Source organism: Pelodiscus sinensis, chromosome 1, assembly GCF_052426305.1.
Source record: "Pelodiscus sinensis isolate ZL-2025 chromosome 1, ASM5242630v1, whole genome shotgun sequence".
Lineage (NCBI taxonomy): Eukaryota > Metazoa > Chordata > Testudines > Trionychidae > Pelodiscus > Pelodiscus sinensis.
Genome location: NC_143052.1, coordinates 241194632 through 241218664, shown reverse-complemented (window position 1 = coordinate 241218664; position 24033 = coordinate 241194632). Strand labels below are relative to the sequence as shown.

At 43.5% G+C, this 24033-nt stretch overlaps 2 protein-coding genes across 6 annotated transcripts in view; both read left to right on the top strand.

The window, feature by feature from the left end:
• Positions 1-6434, top strand: part of CDC16 (cell division cycle 16) — a 50932-nt gene extending 44498 nt beyond the window's left edge. For all 4 annotated transcript variants that reach the window (XM_006114539.5, XM_089775408.1, XM_075918196.2 and 1 more), the window contains one exon: positions 5094-6434. In XM_006114539.5, the coding sequence (XP_006114601.1) occupies positions 5094-5359 (266 nt within the window). In that variant the 3' untranslated portion in view covers positions 5360-6434. The remainder of the gene's footprint in view (positions 1-5093) is intronic.
• Positions 6435-20321: 13887 nt separating this feature from the next.
• Positions 20322-24033, top strand: part of UPF3A (UPF3A regulator of nonsense mediated mRNA decay) — a 44429-nt gene continuing 40717 nt past the window's right edge. Inside the window, exons 1-2 of one of the 2 annotated variants that reach the window (XM_075918168.2) lie at positions 20322-20572; positions 22020-22126. In XM_075918168.2, the coding sequence (XP_075774283.2) occupies positions 20387-20572; positions 22020-22126 (293 nt within the window). In that variant the 5' untranslated portion in view covers positions 20322-20386. The remainder of the gene's footprint in view (positions 20573-22019; positions 22127-24033) is intronic. The other variant, XM_075918178.2, reaches the window with a different exon arrangement.

Below are 24033 nucleotides of genomic sequence, written 5' to 3'. Positions count from 1 at the left end.
ACAAAAATCCCACAAGCATGTAGGGATGATATTAGAAAGGCCAAGGCACAAAATGAGATTAAATTCGATAGGGACATCCTGGTTAACAAGAAAACAGTTTAATACTTTAGAATCAAGAGGAAAATCAAGGACAGGGTAGGCCCATTGGTTAATCAGAAGAACAACAGAAAACGCAACAATGGCCATAATGTTAAATGCCTTGTTTGTTTTCAGTTTTAAGTGGTTGGGTAATTAACATAGTGAACATCTGTGTAAATGGGGTAGGATCTGAAGTGAAAATAGGAAAATAATAAGTTAAGAATTACTTAGGTTAAATGCCTTTAAATTGGCAGGGCCTGACTTAAATACATCCTGGAATACTTAGGAAACTGGCTGAAGAGATCACTGAAAACTTGTGGTGGACAGAAGATACACCCAAGAAATGGAGAAGGGCAGATATTATACCTGTCTATAAAAAGGGGAATAAGAACAAGCCAGAAAATTTATAGACCAGTCAGCTTAACTTTGGTACACAGAAAAATAATGCATCATGCAGTCAACATGGATTTATCACACATGAATCCTGTCAAATTAACTCAGTATCCTCTTGCAAAAGTCTTGTGAATGGAGGAAGCAGTAGATGCGATGTGTCTCAACTTTAATAAAGCTTTTTGTACAGCCTTTTGTGACCTCATGAAAGAAACTAAAGAAATATAGTCTAGATGAATATATAAGGGAGGGACATACCTGGCTGAAAAACTTAAGTTATCAGAGGCTTACAATCAAGTTGGAAGGGCATATCAAGTGAAATGCCACGAGGATCTGTCATGTTAATTTCTGTTCGCTATCTTTATAAACAATTTGAATAAAAGCAAAGATAATACAAATTTTGGAGGTGATATCAAACTAGGAGTGGATGCAAGCACTTTGGAGGACATGATTAGAATTGAAAATGATCTTGACAAACTGGAGGAATGGCCTGAAATAAATAGGATGTAATTCAATAGATACAAATGTTAGGGAAGGAATAATCATTTGCACAAATACAAAATGGGAACTAACTGCCTGGGAAGAATACTGCAGGAAACTAGTGGTTATAGTGGCTCACAAATTAAATAATGAGGAGACAGCGTAATGCTATTACAAAAAACCCCAAATATTCTGGGATGTTTTAGCATGAGTTTTGTAAGCAAGTAATAAGCAGTAATTCTTCTTCAAAAGGTGTTCCTGGGGGTGCTCCACATTAATTGCTGAGTGTCCCAACTCCTCTCAATGGATTTTTCTCTAGCAGTGCACTGGGGGCTGCGCATGCGGTACACGTGGGCCTCCCCCGGTGCCATCGCACACGCACAGGTCCCCCCTCTCTTCAGTTCCTTTCTACCATCCCCTGCTTCGGACAGAAATCTTCAGTGCTCTCGCAAAGAATTTCTCTTCACACTTTATTTGCTCATAGTTGGTTAGGATTAGGTTTATTAGTCATTGTTGTTACTATTCATTAGTGTTATAGTTTAAAAAAAAGAAGAAGAAGAAAAAAAGACTCTGACCTTGAAATGCTCTCTTTGAGCATGGGCTCACCTGGCTTCAAACGCTGTGTGCTGTGCAACAACGCAATATCAGCCACTGATAGAGATGATAAATGTGTCAAGTGCCTGGGGCATTCACACACTCAGAAAGATTGCCCACATTGCACAAAGCTGAAAATGTGGATGCACAAGGATAGAGAGCTCCAGCTTAAAATGCTGCTGACTGACAAGGGCAAACAACATGCTTCTGACCCGGGCTCGGGACAGAGTACTATATCAAAAAAGGACAGGTCCCCATAGCCCTTAAAAAGAAGGGCAAGCTTGCTGCCTCACCATTCGCCAAAAAGGCGTTCTGAGGGAAATAAATCAGATTACTCTGATAAAAAACATCTCAGCACGTTTCACCAGCCAGGTACCTCGGGTGAGCAGTGCAATAATCTTAAAAGCACAAAAAAGACTGCCCTCACAGAGGCAACAGACCATGTCATGCCTGCCTCTCACATTGCAGTACCGAGCACGTCACCGGAGTTCCTCACAGGGCACCCACTCGGCACCCCTCCGTTGCCTGGGGCAACCCCTCCACTGCTGCATCGCAGGCAGTACTCTTTCAGCCAGCAGAGAACTCCTCTCATTAACTAAAGGGAACACAAGGATCTGGCAATCTCTTCTACACTGCATTCTCCTTTTCTGAGTGAGAACAAATATCTTCACTCTCCATTCTCCAATTACTCTGAGTCCCCCTCCTCCCTCTCAAGGGACAAGGAAGAGGATTTAGCTGCCTTTTCACTTCAGCCATATGCAGAAGGCTCAATAATATCTAATTATCAGGTGCAGGCAGATTTTGTCAGAGCACAAATGGCTCCCTGAGCGCCTTACCTCTGGATGCCACCACCTATGCCTTACCCATCACAATGGCAAATGTTCAGTCCATGCCCTCAGCAACATAGGAAGAGGGCAACATATGGTGAAACCTCGCTTGCCTCTTAACCCAATCACCCTATATGTCCATGGGGGGGAATGAGAGTGAAAACCAATATTCCCCAATCTCGACTTCGGCAACTTTCGCCCACACAAATTCAATTTCAGGGATGGAGGAGGCAGTCCTACCACCATCCTCTAATAACAGAGATGAGGTTTCCTCTTTTCGAGATCTCTTTAAAAGAGTCAGAAATGATTTGAATATCCCTATGGAAGAAGTTCAGGACTCTCACCATGAACTTACCAACACCCTCCAGTTAACTTCATCCACAAAGATAGCGCTGCCTATCAATCCAGCCATATTTTAATCTACTAAAACTCTGGCAAATACCTGCCTCCATCCTACCTACATGCAAAAAAGAAGATTGAAAATACTATGTTCCCCTCCTCTTACCTCCCCCCCAAGGGCTCTGAATTTCTTTACATACCCTCCACCCAACTCCTTATAGTGGATGATGCACAGCAGAGAAATAAAAAACAGAACCGATCCACTCCATCTGAGAAGGACAATACATGATTCATTCGGCAGGAAGGTTTATGCTTTGGCTACACTTCAAATGAGAGTAGCGTACTATGCTGCTTTACTCAGTAAATACGATTTTAACAACTACGCAAAGCTTAACACTTTTATTGAAGACATCCCTGATAATAAAAAGACACAAAGCTATCATGTCTGAAGGACAGACAGAGTCGCACATAGAGTTGCAATCCATACTTAACGCAGCAGATATAGCCACAAGGACAACGGCTACAGCCGTGACTAGGAGACCGGTCTCATGGTTCAACTCTTCTCCTTTTCCCCACCAAGTCCAACCATCAGTGGAAGTTCTCCTCAGCGAAGACCAATGAAGTACTTCAGTCAATGAAGGATTCCAGGGCTATACTACACTCACTGGGTATCCAAAAACCTGTAACGAGACCAAGACAATACAGATACCAGAGATCAAGGTACTCACAACCCACTTATTACCAGAAGCAAGACGACCTGCCATACCAACAGCACGGGCGAAATAGACAAAGACAACGTCCTCAGAGTAACCACCCTTCTGTAGCCTTCTGTCTGAACAGGACAAGACAATTCAGATTATCAAATAGACTTTTTATTTCTACCTCTGGTCCCTCTTAGGGAACAGCCGTCTCCGCTCAGTGAATATCAAAATGGATATCAACTTGTATACACGCCTGTTACGAGCTTCGCAACAAGTTCTCGCCTCAGGGGGTCACTGCCCATTTCACATGAGCAATGGTGATGTCTGCCACCTTTCTTCACGATGTCCCTCTTGCTGACATCTGCAGAGCGACTACTTGGTCCTCCCATCGTACCTTTGAACAATACTACACATTGCAGGAGGGACCAGTTCCATCTACCTCTGTGGGCATGGTTGTCCTTGCCACCTGTCAGACATGACTCCAAAGCCTGCCTCTGCCTAATGCAGATACTGTTCTTTAGTCACCTGAGTGGAGCACCCACAGGGATGTTACTCGAAGAAGAAGTTACTCAGCCTGTGCAGTAATGATGAATCTTCAAGGTGTGTGTGGCCAATTACCCCCTCCATCTTCCCCTCTACTTTGGAGTCTGTTAATGGATTTCCAGTAGAAAAGAAATGGAGGGGGACCCATGCCACGCGTGCAGCTAACAGACAATAGCATGAGAAGGGGGGGAGGAACGCATGAGAAGGCTAAGTAAAAATCTCTGATCGCTGGTGCGAGGATGCACCAACACCTAAGTGGAATACCCACAGGGACACACATCTCGAAGAACCATCGTTACTGCACAGGGTCAGTAACTTCTTATATTTCACTGGATTTGTTCATTTTTCCATGGTTACTAGTAGCGTTACTACAACATATGACGCATGTTAATGAGGCTGAAGCCAATTAGGTTTGGCCGTGTGAAAATCAGTTGGAAATGGATTTTCTTTAAATGTTAGGTCTTATTGCACATATAGTCAGGTGATACATTCTAAAGTACTATACTGGGGTAGGCAATTTTTGATGGTGGGGGGAGGGATCTGCTCCAAGAATTTGGTAAGTGGTTAAAGCTCCACTTTTTTATATTAATGGAGGGAGTGCCGGGTTAGGGTAGGAATTATGACCAAGGGCAGGGGTGCAGGAGGAGGATGCAGAGGGTTTGGTTTGTGACCTGGGGCAGGGAGTTGGAGTGCTAGAGGAGGTGGGATGCCATGTGCAGGCTCTGGTTGGGAGGCACTTACCATAGATGGCTCGCAGTCAGCCCAGTGGAACCCTCGGGCAGGCTCCCTGCCTTTCACACCCCCGCATCACTCAACAGGGCTGGTTGCTGAGTCCTGTATGTGCATTTTTGCACAGTGTGCTCCTTGGGGTTGGGGCTTCTGCATTTAACAGAAAGAGGTCTTCTAGTAAAAGTGAAGCTGAATATATTGGGATATCTCAGGGGGTTTTAAGACCGGAGATTGACTACTATAGCTAGCTTCTTGCACCACTTCTAGTACACAAAGCATGAAGCTTATGGATTTAGTTGTCTGTGGTCTGTGTGTGTATAAGAAATATGATTATTTGCTGATAAACATTTTCTGAGATGGAAATTCTTGGGAATGTTCATTTGGACAGTAATTAATAACTGTTTATTTTTAGGAACAGAAATTAAGGACAAATTAAGATGTTATGACTTTGATGTACACACTATGAAGACATTGAAGAACATTATTTCACCTCCCTGGGATTTCAGGGAATTTGATATAGAAAGACAAACGCTGGATGAAACTGGTATTGTGACACTGGAAACAACAGATCAAAGGAAAACTACAGATACTACTCGTCCATTAGAAGAAACCTTTGAGATTGAAATGAATGAAAGTGATATGATGTTAGAAACATCAATGTCAGACCATAGTTCATGACTAGCACTGGTACAGATCTCATTTTGTCAAAATGTTTTACATTTTGATTTAGCTTTTTTATTGTCTTGTCATGCATTCAGGAATTTGCTATTTTTATACAAATCCCAGCTACAATTCACCAGAGAAGTAATGTCTGCTGCCTTAAGACTTATAAAATATTCATTACCAACAGACTATTTCCAGTTTTACTGTTCTACAGAATAATCTTACATAATGGAATAAAAGGTAAAACTCATGTTTTATGTTTTTAGAACCCTGTGACTGCTCTTGACTGTGAAACTTTAAACATATGTCCTGAAAATGAAATAGTATATAATATTAATCAAATTGAGTAGCAAAGGGCTACTGTAGAAGTATTCTGGCTTCTGAATTTTCATCGTATCTGTGAGGAACATTTTACCATAGGCCAAAAATAACTCTAGGATTTTGTTGTTAATATATTTTATTCTTTTAAGACAGGAATAATTTACAATGTCCATTATTTTTTTCAGCCTCTATGTGCATTTGTGGAGAGCAATTTTTATCAGTTGAACCTAATTTGCTTATATATTAAATTGATGTCAAATCTTTTTCAGCATGGGTAGTGGATATTATGGTTTCTGTTTTGACCATTTTTTGATAATCATTTCATCTTTTGTGATCTGTACTGTACTACTGGAACATAAATGTAAGCAGAACTGCTTTGAGAAAATGATCAGGCAACAAATGTGAATGGCACAAGTATTTGGAGTATCATAAATATTTTAATAGATACATCTGATACAGTTTTCTGAAATGAGTGACATCCTTGAGCTATTGTTTCCCAAAGTTAGCTTGATTATAATCAAGCAAGAATGTGCTGATTATAAGGCTGTAGAAATTCTCTCTCACATTTCATTTGGTTATTTTGTCAACGTAAAGAAATAACTGATATGTACAATACTGAAAAAAATTCTAAGTACTGTGGTATTTTATCTTTTAATCTCCTTCTGTGTGTCACTATTTCCAATTTAACAAATTTGTGCTTTATGAACACAAATGATTTCTCCATCCAATAAACTAAGTAGGGCTTTTCTGTGCTCCTGCTTAAAATGAATAGGAACCATGTTTTGTATAAACTTCTCCCCTCTCCTCTTCTTCATCCTTAGCACCCTTAAAAATTGTGAAATTTGCGTAGGAGATGGAATTAAATTTAAGTAGGTTAATTCAGGATAGATTTTTAAAACTATGTTTTAATGCTTCAAGCTCAGGAATCAGCAAATATACACTACATGTTGTTTTTCCTCAGAAAGAAAGGTAAGTAATCCTCTTTTTAGTCATCAGAATCAAGTAATAATCCTAAATTTAATGTGATACCAATTATAAATCTGGTTTCCAAGCTAGCATAAACATTATGCTGAAATAAAGTCAATAATTTCTGACAGTGTCTTTAAAGAAAACAGTAAAACCACTCCACATATCATATGTTTCATAGTTATCAAAGGAAGATGTGAAGAAAACTTCAAAAAGGAACAAACCCTGGAAGACTATTATTAGTACTATTAGTTAAATTCTATATATTGGATAGAATATTGCTCGATCTTTCCATAGCTCTTTATAAAGTTGAGGATATTGATACTTACCTCTTGGTAGGGAACTTTGAGGCTCTACAGATGAAAAACACTAATTACATATACTAGATATTGTTACATCCCTGAGCAGTAGATTGGGTTTATCTGTATGGAGCTTTAGGTTTTTCTCACCTTTTCTGTTGTTGATCTTGTTTTGATTGACTACCTACTCAGGTTCTGTGCATCGTGGATTTTATGGGGGAGAAGAAGAATTCCAAAAGTTTGTCAAATTGAGTAGGAAATTGGCCTGAAAAGGAGTTGAAAACTTATTAGAGCCACTGCCCAGTGGGTTGAACATGGAAACAGCACAGCTGGGGCACCGTATAGAAAAAGTTTTTACACCAGGAGAGCCTGTTGGAGGAAGAGTTGCTAGCTCCTATTTCCTTGGTACCTAGAAACTGTGAAACCTTATCAGTTCAGATAGACAGGAATCTTCTGCTAGGTGAGCATTCTCAGGAAGAGTCCCTGAGGTCTGAATCTTGCTTTTCCCCAAAATACATCGGCTTGAAGAGTCAGAATCTTGTTATCTTTAAGATGTGCTACAAGGCCTATCTAGTTTACTAGACTCTCTTTGGAAAGAAGCAGCTGAAAGAGGTGAGGGAAGAAAAGTGGGGATTTTGTGTATAGTTAGTTTTGTTCTGCTGAATGGGTGATATGTACATTTAAAAACTTTCATTTTTCCATGTGACATGAGCAGTAGATGGCACATTAAAAAAAATAGGGCTGCCCATCACAGATAACTTGTGCAATTAAGTCACATGAATCATAATTTAAAAAGTTAATCTGTTATAAATGTACTTCCATACAATAGAACTCTAAATGAAATTTATAAATATTTCTACATGTTTTTCTATGTTTTAATTACAATACAGAATACAAAGTGCTCCCTTTATTATTATTATTACAAATATTTGAACGTAAAAAGATAAACGAGTATTTAATTTACTTCATATATGTACTATAGTGCAATCTCTTTATAGTGAAATGTAACAGTTTACATTTGTAATTTGCACTAACTGCACTCAAAAGCAAAACAAAAAAACCAAAAACAAAAAACTTGAGTGCTTACAAGTCCACTCAATTTTACTACTTGTTTAGCCAATTGCTATGAAAAATAAGTTTGTTTATATTTGCAGGAGATAATGCTGCTCACTTCTTATTTACAATGTCACCTGAAAATGAGAACAAGTGTTCCCATGGCACTTTTACATACCAGATATGTAAAATACTTGTATACCCTTTGTGCTTCAGCCACCATACCAGAAGACATGCTTCCATGCTGATAACGCTTGTTAAAAAAATTATGCATTAAATTTGTGACGAACTCCTTGGGGAATAATTGTATGTCTCCTGTTCTGTATTTTACCTGTTTTCTGCCATATATTTCACGTTTATAGCAATCTTGGATGATGACCCAGCACATGTTGTTCATTTTAGGAACACTTTCACTGCAGATTTGACAAAAATAAATAAGATTTCAATGGGAGATAGCTAAAGAACTCAACCCAAGGTTTAAGAATCTGAAGCACCTTCAAAAATCAGGTACAAGGTTTGTAACATGCTTTCAGAAGACTTAAAAGAGCAACACTCTTATGTGGAAACTACAGAACCTTGAACCACCAAAAAAGAAAATCAACCTTCTGATTGGATCTGACTCAGATGATTGAAACAAACAGCTGTTAGTCCATACTGCTTTGACTCACTGAGCAAACTCCATTAGCATCATGGATTAATGTCATGGAATTGCGATTGAGAGGTAAAAGGACATAAAAATCTTTGCGATGCTGGGTACAACAATGCCATGCAAACATCTGATTTCACTTTCAGATGACAAACAAGAAATGAGCAGCATTATTTCCTCCTGCAAATGTAAACACTTATTTGTTTGAGAGGACGAGAAGTAGGTTATACTTGCAGGCTATACAGTTTTACATTGCATTAAAAAATAAAACAGACTTTTTGTACATCATTCTACATTTGTAAGCTCAACTTTTAATGAGATTACAGTACTTTTAATGGAGGAATTGAAAAATGCTATGGGTTGGACCTCACTGATCCAGCATGCTCGGGACCTGAGCAGTCCCAGATGAGGGAATTTGCCGGACCAGGGAAGGTCTCCTGCCTCTGGCCCCCTCAGCCTGCCACCCCTCCTTGCCGCCGGCTCCTTTGGCCATGCTGCTGGCCAGATGATGTGGTTGCTCTGGCCCCACTGCTGCGGAGCTAGCCCCACTGTTGGGCAGTACATGGCCCCGATAGGGCTGCTGACCCGCTGCAGCCCCAGATGGGCTTCCCCTGCTGGGCTACTGTGGCCCAGCCTTACTGCCAGCCAGGCTGCCATGACTGTCCCCACTGCTGAGCCAGCAAGTAGCTCCACTTGGGCTGCCGTGGCACAACCTCACTGCTGGGCCAGCACACACGGACTGCCCCGTCCCACTTCCACAGCCCTGCTACTGCCGCCAGTCTACTGAGCACCTGGCCCCGCTACCTTCAGCCTTTTCTTTTGTGGGGCTTTCAGCTGCAGGCTCTCTCATTCAGCAACATCCATCGTCCAACATCCATGGATGTTGCCAGACAAGAGAGTCCCAGTTTAGGGAGGTCCTACTTGTAATTTTTTTTAACTGAGCAAATATTTATAATCAAAAATATAAAGTGAGCATTGTATAATTTGTATTGTGTTGTAACTGAAATAAAAATATTTGAAAAGGCAAAAAAATCCAAATATTTAAATAATGCTATTGTTTAACATTAATTTTTTAATTGCTTGGCAGCCCTAAATCTGTCTGTATTTTTGAGCTATTTCTTAGTGGCAGTTCTTTAGTCACAAAGGGAGAGTTTGTAGCCTTTTGTTCACATGTATACTTTTAAAAGTATGTTGTAAAGGAGGCTTTTGTAGAATGATCACTTCCTCTCCTATTTTATCTTAACTAATTGTCAACTGAGTTACTTCTCTCTCCTACAGCTGCAGGCTGATGTTTCTTCTCAGCTAAGTTTTTTTTCATAATAGCAAGCGCATTTTACGTCCGGGTAGCAGAGGCTGCCTTTTCAAGGAGAGCCTGAGGGACCTGGCTATAGCAGAGAAGCTGTTGCTTCTGTCATCAACTGCCTATTTGCCTATGTAGAAACACAGATTGGGAATACTTGGTAAACCATTTTCCCTATACGTCTTATTTTTGTGCAATAAACTCATCATTTTAGAATGTTACCTTAGGTGACTTTCCACATATATTGCACTTTGGATGCTGTATAACTAGGGTGTGTGTGTGTTTAACTAAACTGGAAATTGTTGCTGAAGTATAAATTTATGCAAAGTAAAGCCAAGTTCCAAAAATACTTAAAATGGAAAAAAAATCATTTGTAAGGATTTTTTTTTTAAAACTTGAAATACAGCTGCTATAAAGATTCAAAACTGGCTACTATTAAGTTTTTTGTTTTTCTTTAACCTCATCACCATCCATCACACCATAAACCATTCATAGCCCATTAACCTACCCATCTTCTCTCTCTCTCTCTCTCTCTCTCTCCAGCACAGATTCACTCTGCTCACCTCTCATAATTAGGTACATGTTCCTCCTCTCACTTATTCAGACATACACTCAGCCATTGTCTCCAAACCAGCATACATAAGCAATATTTTGGAGGAAGGGGGCTACAGTTGATACAAGTGGTAAATGAACAGGTATAATATTTTTCTGTTTGCAAAAAATTCAAAAGCAACATTCAAATATAAGTGTGACCTTTTGGGATGGTTCTTGGGTAGTCCTGGAAGAGAACATTTTTATTTTGGTTAGGATTTTCTGGGTGTATGTGTGTAAACTTGCCAATTAATAGCTTATTCTCAAACAGTTTGTCTGATTCAGATGAAAAGGTGTACAGACTCTATTCTGCTGTTGGCCCATACTGCTTTCTTCATTGCTCTCTGCTCAGATGTCAGCTCCATCTTTTGCATTCCCAGCATAGATTGTGGTAATTTGATCTTCAAGAGCCCCCCATGCCTACCCTCAGTACTGCACAGCCTTGGTTTTCAGACTATTTGATGTCATCAGAATCTGAGGTGGGTCCTTGTGTTTCACTATTGAGAAGCCAGCGCTTCATCCAGGTCCTGTTCTCCTACTTACAGACAGAAATTTGAGAAGGGTAGTCAGGGATTGGGACATACAAGCTAAGCCCAACTAGGATCTCGTAACAGACCAGCTTTGTTGCTGATCATACTAGATATCCTCCCTCCCCCCCCCCCCCCCAAAAAAAAATGAACTACAGGAGACTCAACATAAATTGCTCGAGATTCTCCAACCTTCAACATCATCCATAATTGCTCTGCCAATAAATCAGGCCATTCTAGATACTGACAACAGTAATTGGCAGATGTCTACCTCCATGCCCCCAACGTGCAAGAGAATGGACAGAAAATGCTATGTCCCAGCCAAGGGTATGGACTGCCTATTATCTCAGTTTTATCACAACTCTCTGGTGGTCAATGCTGCTAATCACAGAACCAAACAATCTCAACACAGATCACCACCACAGGAGAAAGACTCCAAATGGTTTGACCTCCTCGGCCACAGGTTTATATATCTCCACTATGCAAATCCACATTGCTGACTCCAGGGTCACCCTATGCTCTCCTTGACATCTATGCCAAACATTTTGGCTACGTCTACACTGGCCCCTCTTCTGGAAGGGGCATGTAAATTTCACGAGTCGTCGTAGGGAAATCCGCGGGGGATTTAAATATCCCCCGCGGCATTTAAATAAAAATGTCCGCTGCTTTTTTCCGGCTTTTAAAAAAGCCGGAAAAGAGCGTCTAGACTGGCCCCGATCCTCCGGAAAAAGTGCCCTTTTCCGGAGGGTCTTATTCCTACTTTGAAGTAAGAATAAGAGCCTCCGGAAAAGGGCACTTTTTCCGGAGGATCGGGGCCAGTCTAGATGCTCTTTTCCGGCTTTTTTAAAAGCCGGAAAAAAGCGGCGGACATTTTTATTTAAATGCCGCGGGGGATATTTAAATCCCCCGCGGATTTCCCTACAACGACTAGAGAAATTTACATGCCCCTTCCGGAAGAGGGGCCAGTGTAGACGTAGCCTTTGATTTTGCCTCTTCTCTCCATAAAGACCAGCGACCTGATTTCAAATTTCTCCTCATAGAGGGACCGTTAGGCTCCAGAATGGCCCTGTAGTTGTCACTGGACATGGCAGCCTGAACAATGGCCTCCACAATAGTTATGTGCAGGGTATCATGGCATCCCTATTCATGCATCCCAAAAGATTTACAAATCAAAGTAAAGGACTTGCCTTTCAATGAGGGAAAAACTTTTCTCCTCCAAGACTGATGAAGTCCTCCACACTATGAAGGACTCCAGAGTCGCCTTATCCATGCCAGGGAAATACCTGCCCCACTCCAAGATGAAGAGATATCACTCATACCAGTGCTCTCACCCGTAACCTTATGGCCACCAGCAATCTAGACCTATGATACGATGAGGAATCACAACAGATAGACTAGGCATAGACCAACCAAGATCAAACTCCACCCCAATCGCTGGTCACCAAACCTCAATTTTGAAGGCTTGGTTGAGGATTTGGGACACCACTCCTTACCAGCACCCAACTACCCATTTGGTCATCACCTCAAGCAACTCCTGTATGCTTGGCAATACATCATGCAAGATCGTTAGAGCTCTCTTGGACTCAACTATTGCCAGCACCTCTGTCCTAACTGCCAGATTCCTCACCATCATGTGTCTCATGATAGGAGACAGAATGTGCCTCCAACTTCTTGGCCACATAGCTGCTACCACCTACTACATGGTATATATGCCAGGCTCCCCATGCAATGTCTACTGGGGGTGGTTCAGCTCAGTATATAATCTAGCCAAGCACAATCTTTGCATGATGGTAACTGCCCTCAAATGTTTTAAACTCCACACACTGGTGGATGAAAAAGGGAAACGGGTGGGTGTCCCCTTTTACCAACACCCTTCCCTCTGCCCTCCCCCCCCCCCCCCCCGCCATGTTGTTCATCACAGACACTTCACTCATTGATTGGGAAGCACATCTATCTAAACTGCTCCACCGCAGAGGGCTCATGGCAGTCGGGTACATGTGCCTTCACTTCTTCCTTCTCGTAAGGCACAAGATGATTTGCACCTTGACAGACAGTACAGCATGCACTTTTTACATCAACAGACAAGGGGAACACCCTCACACTGCCTATGGATAGGGGTCATCAAACTATGTAACTGCTGTGTTCAACATTGCATAGACATTTTAGCCGCCTGCCTCCCCGGCTATCAGAACATTACTGCTAACATTCTCAGCAGACATTTTTCACACAACCATGAATGGGAACTCAACCTCCCAGTGGCACAACACCTGGTCACTCCATTAATCATAGACCTGTTTGCCATACTGCTGGAGGGCTGCAAACTTAGGGGACACATTCCTTATCCCATTGCAAGAGATGCTCATGTTAGGGATGTAATAGTGTAGTTGATTAACTGATAAGCAAAAGTTTATAAGTTAATGCTATAGACTACACGCATTTTCCCCCACACTACTCCAGTAATTTTTTTAGCAGGCTGGTCAGCAGCCCTGCTCAGTCTTGACTCGTGCTGGATCTGGACCTAAATCCACTGCAGCTCTGCATTTAAAGTGTATTAGGAGTCAGGTGGGCAGGCCACCCTGCTCAGTTCTGACTCACGCTGGGTCCAGGAGCTCAGCTTCCCACCCCACCCCCAGACAGGGCTGCTACCATACCATGCTGCTGCCTCTGTATCAGAGACAGCAGTGCAGGGCGACAGGCAGCTGGTCCATGAGGGAAGATGGTTTTTAAACTGGCTCCCTTCACGGACCAGCTCCTGCCTGATACTCCATGCTGCTGCCTCTGATACAGGGACTAATGCCCTATCCCCAAATTCACTGGAGATTCCACCTCACCCCCCTGCCTTCAGCAGATGTCTTATCCTGCTTTCCAAATGCTGGAGCCAGCTCCATCCCAGGGCAGCCTGTGTTGGCTGATACAGAGGCAGCAGCACGAAGTGGCAGGGGGTTCTTCAGGAGTGGGTCTAGAGCACAGTGGCCACTTGCCCCACTCCTGGGGACTATAGAATAGTCGAGTAACTGATAAAGATTCATGAGGTTAATTGACTATTCAATTAACCGATACTTAACATCCCTTGCTCATGTATGCTTATGCACCAACTCCACTTCTTCAGAGAGTTGCCAGCAAAATAGAGATGATAAAGTCCTTATCATACTAATTGCTCCAGCATGGCCCAAATAGATGTGTTATCCCTACCTGCTGCACATGTTGATCTAGCCCAGCAGTGGGCAATAATGGGCCCACAGATTGGAGGTGGTCCACCAGGGTTAGCACCTGGCAAGCTGCAACTGCTATATTTACCTGTATCTCTGCAAGTACAGGTGCTTGCAGTGCCCACTGGTCTCAGATGACCATTTCCAGCCAATGGCAGCTGCACAAAGTGAAGTCCCAGACTTTTCTTGTCCATTGCTGACTAATCCAAAGATTTAATAGGGTAAAGTAAAAAGGGCTAATCCAGAACAATCAGGAACTTGTGAAAATCAATTAAGGGAGATCGGCCACTTGAGGCAATCAGTTAAGGCAATTGAGACACCTGAAGTCAATCAGGAACTTTCTAAAACCAATTAAGACAGGCTGATCAGGGTACCTATAGTCAATTAGGGAACAGTTATTGCTTGTTAAAAAGACTTCCTTTCTGTTAGCAAGGAGCTGCCGTAAGAAGTTGCTGTGGAGGGTCTGGGCAGTACAAACACTTTCAGGTACCAGAAGGACAAGCTTGCAGTAAGAGAGATGCTGGGAGGACCATGGGGAAGTAGCTCAAGGAATCATAGTTATCACATAACAGAAACTGGGGACATTATGGACAGCTGCTATCACAGGGTCTCTGGGCTGGAACCCAGTATAGAGGGAGGACCTGGGTTTCCCGGACTGCCTGTTCACCATGGGAGAGTTGATCTACAGTGGGATGTACCATAGAAGGACTAATTTGGAAAATTATGTGGCCTGTCCCTGTACCACACAGATGGGCAGTAGAGACAATGTTCTCCTCTCTTTTTCACATCCTGACCAAAGATGAGGGTGGTTAAATAAATGGCAAGTTTATGCTGCAGGGAAGGGGTCTAAACCGAGGGGTGCCATGAGCCTCTAAAGCGAGCAGCACCTGAAAGTGTGGGACCCACTAAGGCAGAGAAGGAGCTTTGTCACAGTACCTATAAACAATATATTTAAAACAGCCACGTGGGCATCACATCATACGTTTGCCAAATACTATGAACCTTTCCCAGAGGCCACAACTGACACTCTAGTAGGCTGCATCATACTATTCACTGCTACCAATTACACAATTCCAAAGTCTTCCCAACCACAGAGTGGAGCACCTACAAGGACAGCACTCGAAGAAGAGAGTGATATTTGGTGCAGTCAGGGATTCCTCTACACCCCGCCATGGGGGGTATACCCCCCTGAATTCTCTAACACCCGCTCCACTCCAGTTTTGTGAACTAGTTACATGCCGATTTAGTGACTGTTTGGAAATTTGAATTGAAGTTGAAACATTAATACACACTTTAAAAGCATATACAATGTATGATAAGATATGTGTATCTGAAAAAGTATAATAGATTTGAAAAGTATGAACATAGACTAGCTTCCTTATACAGCTGTTGTTTTTTATGACAATGTCAGTGCATTCATTTTGGTGATGTTGGCCAACCTAATAATTTCAAATTATGATTTGTAAGCAAAGACAAAATGAGCTCTCCCTGACAGCTAGTGATGGGCTGGGGGGAAAGGCTTCAGGACCAGATTGTATTCATTCACACCTAATCTACCTAGGTATCCAGCAAACAGAGCTGTGTTGCCCAAGTGATAGATTTTGTTTGGGATTGGGTTACAAATCACTTGAATGTGGGGGGCAGAGAGGGAGAATATGAAATGTTGTTGTTTTTATTGTATAAATAAAGGGCAGTAGAACTGTACTTAACCTGTACTGATTGAGGCTATCAAGAGAGAGGGTGGAGACAAGTGTTTTGCTTGATAGTCTGTCTGAGTCACAAAAGTACTATTTGACCTGCCCCTCTCCACTGTTTAAAGACAGAGCTGATTAGGCTCCATATATAGTCTTTTGTTTTGTTAAGAGACCACTACAGCTGAAATCACTGATAATCATGTCTAAGTGCTTAGTCCTGCTGTGGGGACAGTGTTCCTGTGGGTACAGTGTTTTTGTGTAAGAGACAGCCCAGACTGTACTAGCAGCGAGGTTCCCCCACTGAGAGCTCAGCTGAAATCACTGAGAGCTGGGTGGAACCTCAAGAGATCAACTTGCAGAGGTCACAGTGGCAGGTGGCAGCAGAAGGTGACAGCACAGGGCCATTGGCAAGAGAGCGATGAACAGTGGCACAATGAACAACAGTGGCCAGAGCGAACAATGAGCATCTGGAGGAACAAGCAAGGTGCCTTCTTGCCTCCCACCTGGGAGGTGTACTCATGTGAAAGCACCTCTGAACTCTGAGTCTCCACTGACCAAGGACAACACCGGTGAGTGGGGTGAGCTGGAGGGGAAAATTAAATAAACATTTGTTTGTTGGACTATATTTTAGTGACTTCGCTCCAGAATATTAGATTTGTGACTGGGAATGGAAACATATAAATGTTTCCTAGTAGGCCAAGATTTTTAAAATGAATTATTTGCCAAGGTTGTTATTTCACATTGTTGCTATCTTGAGAGGTCATTATGTTGGGGAGTTTCTGTACTTAACACTTTTATTATTATAATTAATTTTTACATAAGAATGATCAGACCAGTGGTCCATATAGCCTAGTATCCTGTCTACCGACAGTGGTCAAGGCCAGGTGCTTCAAAGGAAATGAATAGAACAGGTAATCAAGTAATCCATCCCGTTGCCCATGGGCATCAAGTATTAAGTCATTGTGTACGTTATCTTGATGTCAGTGGTAGGCCAGTAGATGCATTTCTAGATGTTCAAGTTATAGAAAACACATTGGCTGCATCTCTGACAACCCACATCTTAGAAGAGTTAAATGCTTGTCAATTGGACCCCAAACAGTTGGTTGCTTGTGCATTTGGAGCTGCAAACTTCTCTGGAAGACATGGTGGAGTACAAGCTTTGCTCAGAGAAAAGTGTAATCCTAATCTCTTCTATACACACTGCAGAGGCCATCTACTCCAACTAGCACTAGTACGAGCTGCAAAATCTTCAAAAGACATAAAAAAAAAGCTATAAATTTAATGTCTTAATTATATTCTTTTTTCAGCAAGAGTCCAAAAACACTGAATATCTTGGAAAATATAGAAGATACACTGGGACTGAAATTCAAATTAGTCCAATTTGGGAAAACCCGCTGGCTTTCTCATGAGTGATCCTTGGCTGTTCTCTTAAAATTACTCCAGCCATTATTACTGGCTTTGGAAAGTATCTACCACGATGGGATGGATCTAAGTAGTGAGGGTGGTGGATTACTTTTGCTACTACGTTCAGAGAAGACTATTGCCATTCTCTCTCTTGTAAATACTGTTGAAACCACTTAGGTCATTAAACAATACCATTCAGGCATCTGCTACAACAGTAGTAGACCTTTGTCCAGCAATAGAAGCTACAGAGAGCTATCCATTGAAAAAGTACTGGAAGAAGCAAAGATTTCAGTCCAGAAGTTGACTAATGAAGGCATTTATATTGAATCCTTAAGTGAAGAGGACAGGAAGTGTTTGTTAAGACAGCTGAAAAAGTACACAGACTTGATTCTTGAAAATCTACAACGACTTCTAGATTCTACTCAACCTCTATGTAGCCTTTACAGATGCCTGTCCTATAAAACACTGACAGTCGAGTGGAGTGAGGCACTACCAGCAATGGGGCTGCCATGTGCTCAGGACAGAATAGAGAATTTGAACACAGAGTGGAATATCATACCACAAATGAATGAAGATTTGACTTCAACTTCTTTTTTATCATCACTAGTGGCTCAACTGGATCTTTGTGCTATGTTTCCTGGAATGAAAGAAGTAAGAATTCATCTCTTGCTACTCCCAGTCACAACAGCTACAGTTGAGCGTTCTTTTTTATCATTGAATAGAATTCTGTGTTCTGAAAGAAATCGCCTTCTGTCTGATCATGTAAATGAACTAATGAGCATATCAATTGAAGGAATGGAAGTACTGGACACACGAGAAGCCACCGAAGATGAACGCATTGCATTCGAGAAGTTTATTAACAGAGTTGTACAAAATTATAACAAGAAACCAAGAAGGATGTAGACGTAGTGCTTCATAGAAGGCTTGAGTAGCCAACTTTAATTTGTGTGATTTTTAAAACATGAGTTAAATATAATAAAATGGTCTTGAAACATTTTTCAGTTTTTACTATGGTGCCATAAAGCCCACCTTTACCCTCACGGTCTCACCTCTCATCAGCCCTGATCTCCCTCCCTGTAAATTCGAACCCCCCCCCATTTCAATTCCTGGGGAAAATACTGGGTGCAGTAATTGACATTCTTTGAGATGTGTTAGAGAGATAAAAGGTTAAGTTAACGGTGATGCTTAACTAGTTATCCACACTCCAATTTAGGGTGTCAAATTATGCAGCATCACTTGCTAAATATTATCACGGAAGTTATGGTAAATGTACGGAATTTATTAATCACAGAATCCAAGAACTAGAAGGAACCTTGAGAGATCATCAGGTCCAGTCCCCTGCCCTCATGGCAGGACAAGCATTGTCTATATCATCCCTGATAGATGCCTATCTAACCTGCTCTTAAATAGCTCCAGTGATGGAGATTCCACAACCTCCCTAGGCAATTTATTCCAGTGTTTAACCACCCTGACAGTTACAAAGTTTTTCCTAATGTCCAACCTAAACCTCTCTGGCTGCAGTTTAAGCCCATTGCTTCTTGTCCTATCATCAGAGGCCAAGGAGAACAATTTTCCTCCCTGTGATACCCTTTTAGATACCTGAAAACTGCTATCATGTCCCCCCTCAGTCTTCTCTTTTCCAAACTGAACAAGCCCAATTCCTTCAGCCTTGCCTCATAGTTTGTTTTCTAGACCTTTAATCATTTTTGTTGCTCTTCTCTCGACCTTCTCCAATTTCTGCACATCTTTCTTGATATTCCTGAAGAAAAGAAATAATTTAAGTATGGGGGGTCAGTTTATCTTAGGGCTAGTATCACTACTCAAATCCTTCTAGTAGGCCAAGTAAGTGGCAGGGCTTCCGGGGAGGAGGAGGGTTGGGGCATGGTATATGACCCCACTCCTTTTGGTGCACGCAGGGCTCTGGCTGGGAACTGAGTAGAGGTGTTGGGGCTTAACTCCTGCCCCTTTTGCTTATCCACCTGAAGTTGGGGCTCACCAGAGTGGTTTCTTCTTGCTATGCCACTGGGTTGTAACCTTTATGCATAAGGGTAGGTGTGAGAATAAATTAGATCCCCCAACATGAATATCATCCACAGATAATTACTTGTGGAGAAATCCACAGCTCTCAGCAGTCCCCTTGATAAGGTTGCCAGATGGCTGAATGAAAAATACCGAACATGCCCTCCCCCCCCCCCAAAAAAACAAACTGCATGCTGGGAAAATTTTTTGTTGAGCAAAACAAAATAAAACAAAAGGTTGCTGCACCTTAAAATTCCCGTGATCCTTGCTTCCCCCCTCCCTCCCCCGTTTGCCAGACACAGCAGGGGAAAAATGTCCCGCTGGCCTTACATCTGAGGAAAACAGAAAATAGTGAACATTTTACATGTCTGGTATTTTTTGTTTGTCTGTTTTTTTTTACCAGAGGGAAGGTGCAATTACTGAACTGTCTCTGAGTGAAAACCGGACACCTGGCAACCCTACTGATGATATGATTATGAAAACATTGCTGGACATTTTATGTTTTTACAGTTTGCTTTCTGAATCCGCAAGTGCGGCTGATGATCTATGTAATGAGCTATTTAAAACTGAGAACACTTGGTAGCTTGTGAATCCTCATCCCTGAGGGTGCTGCCGTTTACATAATCCCATGCAAGCGAGACAAACAGGTCCATGCCGTGGCAGCATTGCTTTGCTTCCTCTGCCACTGGGCTCTGGCTGCGCCAGCCATTGCCCCAGCTGAGAGAAACCAGCCCGGGGAGGACTCCTTCAGCCTGGGGGGCGCGGTGCGGTGCCGCCCCGGAGAGGCAGCGTGGCAGACACGTGGAGCAAGGGCCGAGCGGGACCGGTCTGTGGCCGCGCACGCGGCGAAGGCGGCTCGAGGGCGCACAGAACGTGGGAGGACCCGGCTCCGGCGGCCCGCAGCGCTTCTCCAGCCAGGGGGCAAATCTCGCGAGACGCGGCTCGGCGCCGGTGCGGCGGCTGGGCGGGCGCGGGTCTCGCGAGGTGTCGTTGCGCCGGGCGGCGTCGGTTGCATGAGGTCGGAGCGGGAGGCCGGGCCGGGGCTGGCGCGCGGGGGCGGGCGGGAGAAGCGGCCCATGGAGACCCCGCTCCGGCGGGAGTCGCCGCGCCGGGAGCCCGAGACGCCCCCGCCGGCCCCGGGGCCGCCGCACCCGGGCCTGGCCCGGCAGCGGGAGGAGAAGCGAGCGGCGCTGAGCAAGGTGAGCGGCCGGCGCGTCAGCACCAGGGACAGCGCGCGCCGGGGGGGGGGGCGGGAGGTTTGTCTGAGGGGACGGAGCGGAGGGCGGGGATTCGGCCCTGGGAACGAGGAGTGGAGCCGGGGGGGGGGGGGGTGAAGGGGGTTTTACCTGGGGGAGGGGGAGGGATTTGGGGCCGTGCAGCGGGGGCGCACTATAGCCCGGGGACTCGGGTTTCTACCCAGGGACTTAGCAGCTGTTTACTAGGCAGCGTGGTTTGCGCCTGGAGCTCCCTGCCTCAAGTTGCCCATCTCCAGAACAAGAAGAAGGATATTTATCCATCTTCGTAAAATGATGTGAATTGTAAGAGATTATTACTGCAACTCCGCTGGCCAGTTAAAAATCAAGGATGACAAATGCTGTGGCAGAGGACTGGGGAATTTGCCTATGCAGATGTGCCTATGCCACAACATGAACTTTGCTTTTTTATATTTATATCAAACATCTTTCATCTAAGCATTTTACAAGCAATTCTCACAAAAGTCCTTCCCTATTGGGAAACTGAGGCCCAGGCAGGCAGTGTGACTTGCTTAAAGTGAGAGCTGGGAGCAACACAGAAATGCTGACCTCGCGTTTCTCTGCTCTACCATTTGACAGCTCTCCAGCCACATGTTTTCATGCAAATTGTGTTCCTAACTATTTTATGGAATTAAATGGTGCCAGACAGTAGGCCACATATGAATGTATTTATTTTATTCTTTCAACAAAAGTGAGAGAGAGAGAATGTATTTTGTGTATTTAGTCATTTAATTTAATCTTACATAATTTTAACATTTTTATATGCAGTTTAACTATAGTTGCTTCTAAACTCTCTGTTAAAAGATTTGTTATCCTGTAATTATATTTCACGTGTTAGCTATCATTCCTTCATCTGTATGACAGAAACTGTGTCCCAGTCCCCGACTACAGGTTGCACCTCTATAAACCGAAACTCTCTGGTCTGGCAACATCCGTGGTCCGGAGTCCCAGTATGAGGTGGGGGTGGGGACCAGGAGCCCTGCGCAATGTGGTGGGGGGAGAAGTGCACAGCTCAGGTAGCTGTGGACGTCCGGGAACTTGCACATGACTCAGCTGATCAGTGGGAGAGATAGGGAGTGAGAAGTTTGCGGGAGGGAGGGAGGCAGGCGGGGGGCGGAAGGGAGTTGGGAGGGGAGACAGGGCAGGAGGTGGAGCTGGCAGCAGGGGAGCCAGAAATGATCTCCCCTGGTCTGGCAAAATCCCTCATCTGGGACCAGTCAGGTCTCCAGGTTGCAGGACCAGGGAGGTCCAGGCTGTGTTTGGTAAAATTGTATCCCTTAGTTCTAGGGAGTTTTTCAGAAAGATGCAATATAATTGGTTTACTATTTTGACAACATTTAAATATTGAATTAGTACTAAATTAATCTTAATTTTTAACTACGTTGTTTTACAGGTAGTCATTCGCCGGCTTCCTCCTTGTCTAACCAAGGAGCAACTAGAAGAGCAGCTACATCCACTACCTGCACATGATTATTTTGAATTTTGTACGGCTGATCCCAGGTGAGGAGGTGCTGTTTATCTGCACTAAGAAGGAAAGAGGTATTTTCTATGCGTTTGTAAGCAACCTACCTCACTAAGATACACTGGGCATAGTCGCATAACAAATTTATATTAGGGATGTAAGCAACTAGTCAACTATCTGATAAGCAAATGCTTATCAGGTAGTTGACTAGGAACTCAACTAGTCACTTCTCCTCCACTCACTTGCTGCCCCCCCGCCCCAAACACCATCTCATAAGAACGTCCATACTGGGTCAGACCAAAGGTCCGTCTAGCTCAGTATTCTGTCTGCTGACAGTGGCTAGTACCAGGTGCCCCAGAGGGGGAAGGCCGAAGACAATGATCAAGAAAATTGTTTCCTGCCATCCTTCTCCAGCCTTTGGCAAACAGAGGCCAGGGGCATCATTCCTTATGCTCTGACTAATAGCCATTTATGGACCTAACTTCCATGAATTTATCTAGCTCTTTTTTAAACTCTGTTATAGTCCTAGCCTTCACAGCCTCCTCTGTGTGCTGTGTGAAGAAGAACTTTCTTTTATTAGTTGTAACCTGCTACCCATTAATTTCATTTGGGCTGTGTCTAAACTACAAGATTTTTTCAAAAAAAGTGGCCTTTTTTCGAAAAAACTTCCCCTACCTCTAGGCTGCTGCCGTGTTCTTTCGAAATTAAATCAAAAGAACGCAGCAGGTTTTTCGACCACAGTAAACCTCATTTTACCAGGAAGAACATCTTTTTTCGAAAGTACTCTTTCGAAAAAAGGCGTTCTTGAATGCAAACAGGGCTTTTTCAAAAGAGAGCATCCAGACTGCCGCTGCACACTGTGTGGACGTTTTCAGAGAACTATCCACGATAACGCCAAGATCTCTTTCCTGATTAGTTGTATCTAAATTAGCCCCCATCATATTGTATGTATAGTTGGGGTTATTTTTTCCAATGTGCATTACTTTATACTTTTCCACATTCAATTTCATTTGCTATTTTGTTGCCCAATCACTCAGTTTGGTGAGAGCTTTCTGAAGTTCTTCACAGTCTGCTTTGGTCTTGACTATCTTGAACTGTTTAGTATCGTCCACAAACTTAGCCACCTCACTGCTTACCCCTTTTTCTAGATCGTTTATAAATAAGTTGAATAGGATTGGTCCTAGGACTGACCCTTGGGGAACACCTCTAGTGACCCGTCTCCATTCTGAAAATTTACCATTTATTCATACCCTTTGTTTCCTGTCTTTTAACCAGTTTTCAATCCATGAAAGGATCTTCCCTCTTATCCCATGACAACCTAATTTACGCAAGAGCCTTTGGTGAGGGACCTTGTCAAAGACTTTCTGGAAATCTAAGTACACTATATCTACTGGATCCCCTTTGTCCACGTGTTTGTTAACCCCTCCAAAGAACTTGAATAGATTAGTAAGACATGATTTCCCTTTACAGAAACCATGTTGACTTTTGCCCAACAAATTATGTTCTTCTATGTGTCTGACAATTTTATTCTTTACTGTTGTTTCAACTCATTTGCCTGGTACTGACATTAGACTTACTGGTCTGTAATTGCCAGGGTCACCACTAGAGCCCTTTTTAAATATTGGCGTTATATTAATCAGTGGTCCCCAACATTTTGGGGCTGCTGGGGGCGGGGCCGCGCCTGCGCCCGGGGGTGGGGCCACCCATGCGCTGCGCACCTGGGGCCGGCACCACTCCTGTGCCACGTGCCCAGGGCTGGGGACGCCCATACACCGTGCGCCCAGGGCCGGCACAGCCCTTGCTCCATGCACCCAGGGGCGGGGCCACCCATACGCCGCATGCCTGGTGCCGGCACAGCCCTTGCACTGTGCACCCAGGGGCGTGGCCACCCATACGCTGTGCACCCAGGGGCCAGCACCGCCCATGCACCACGTTCCCAGCAGCG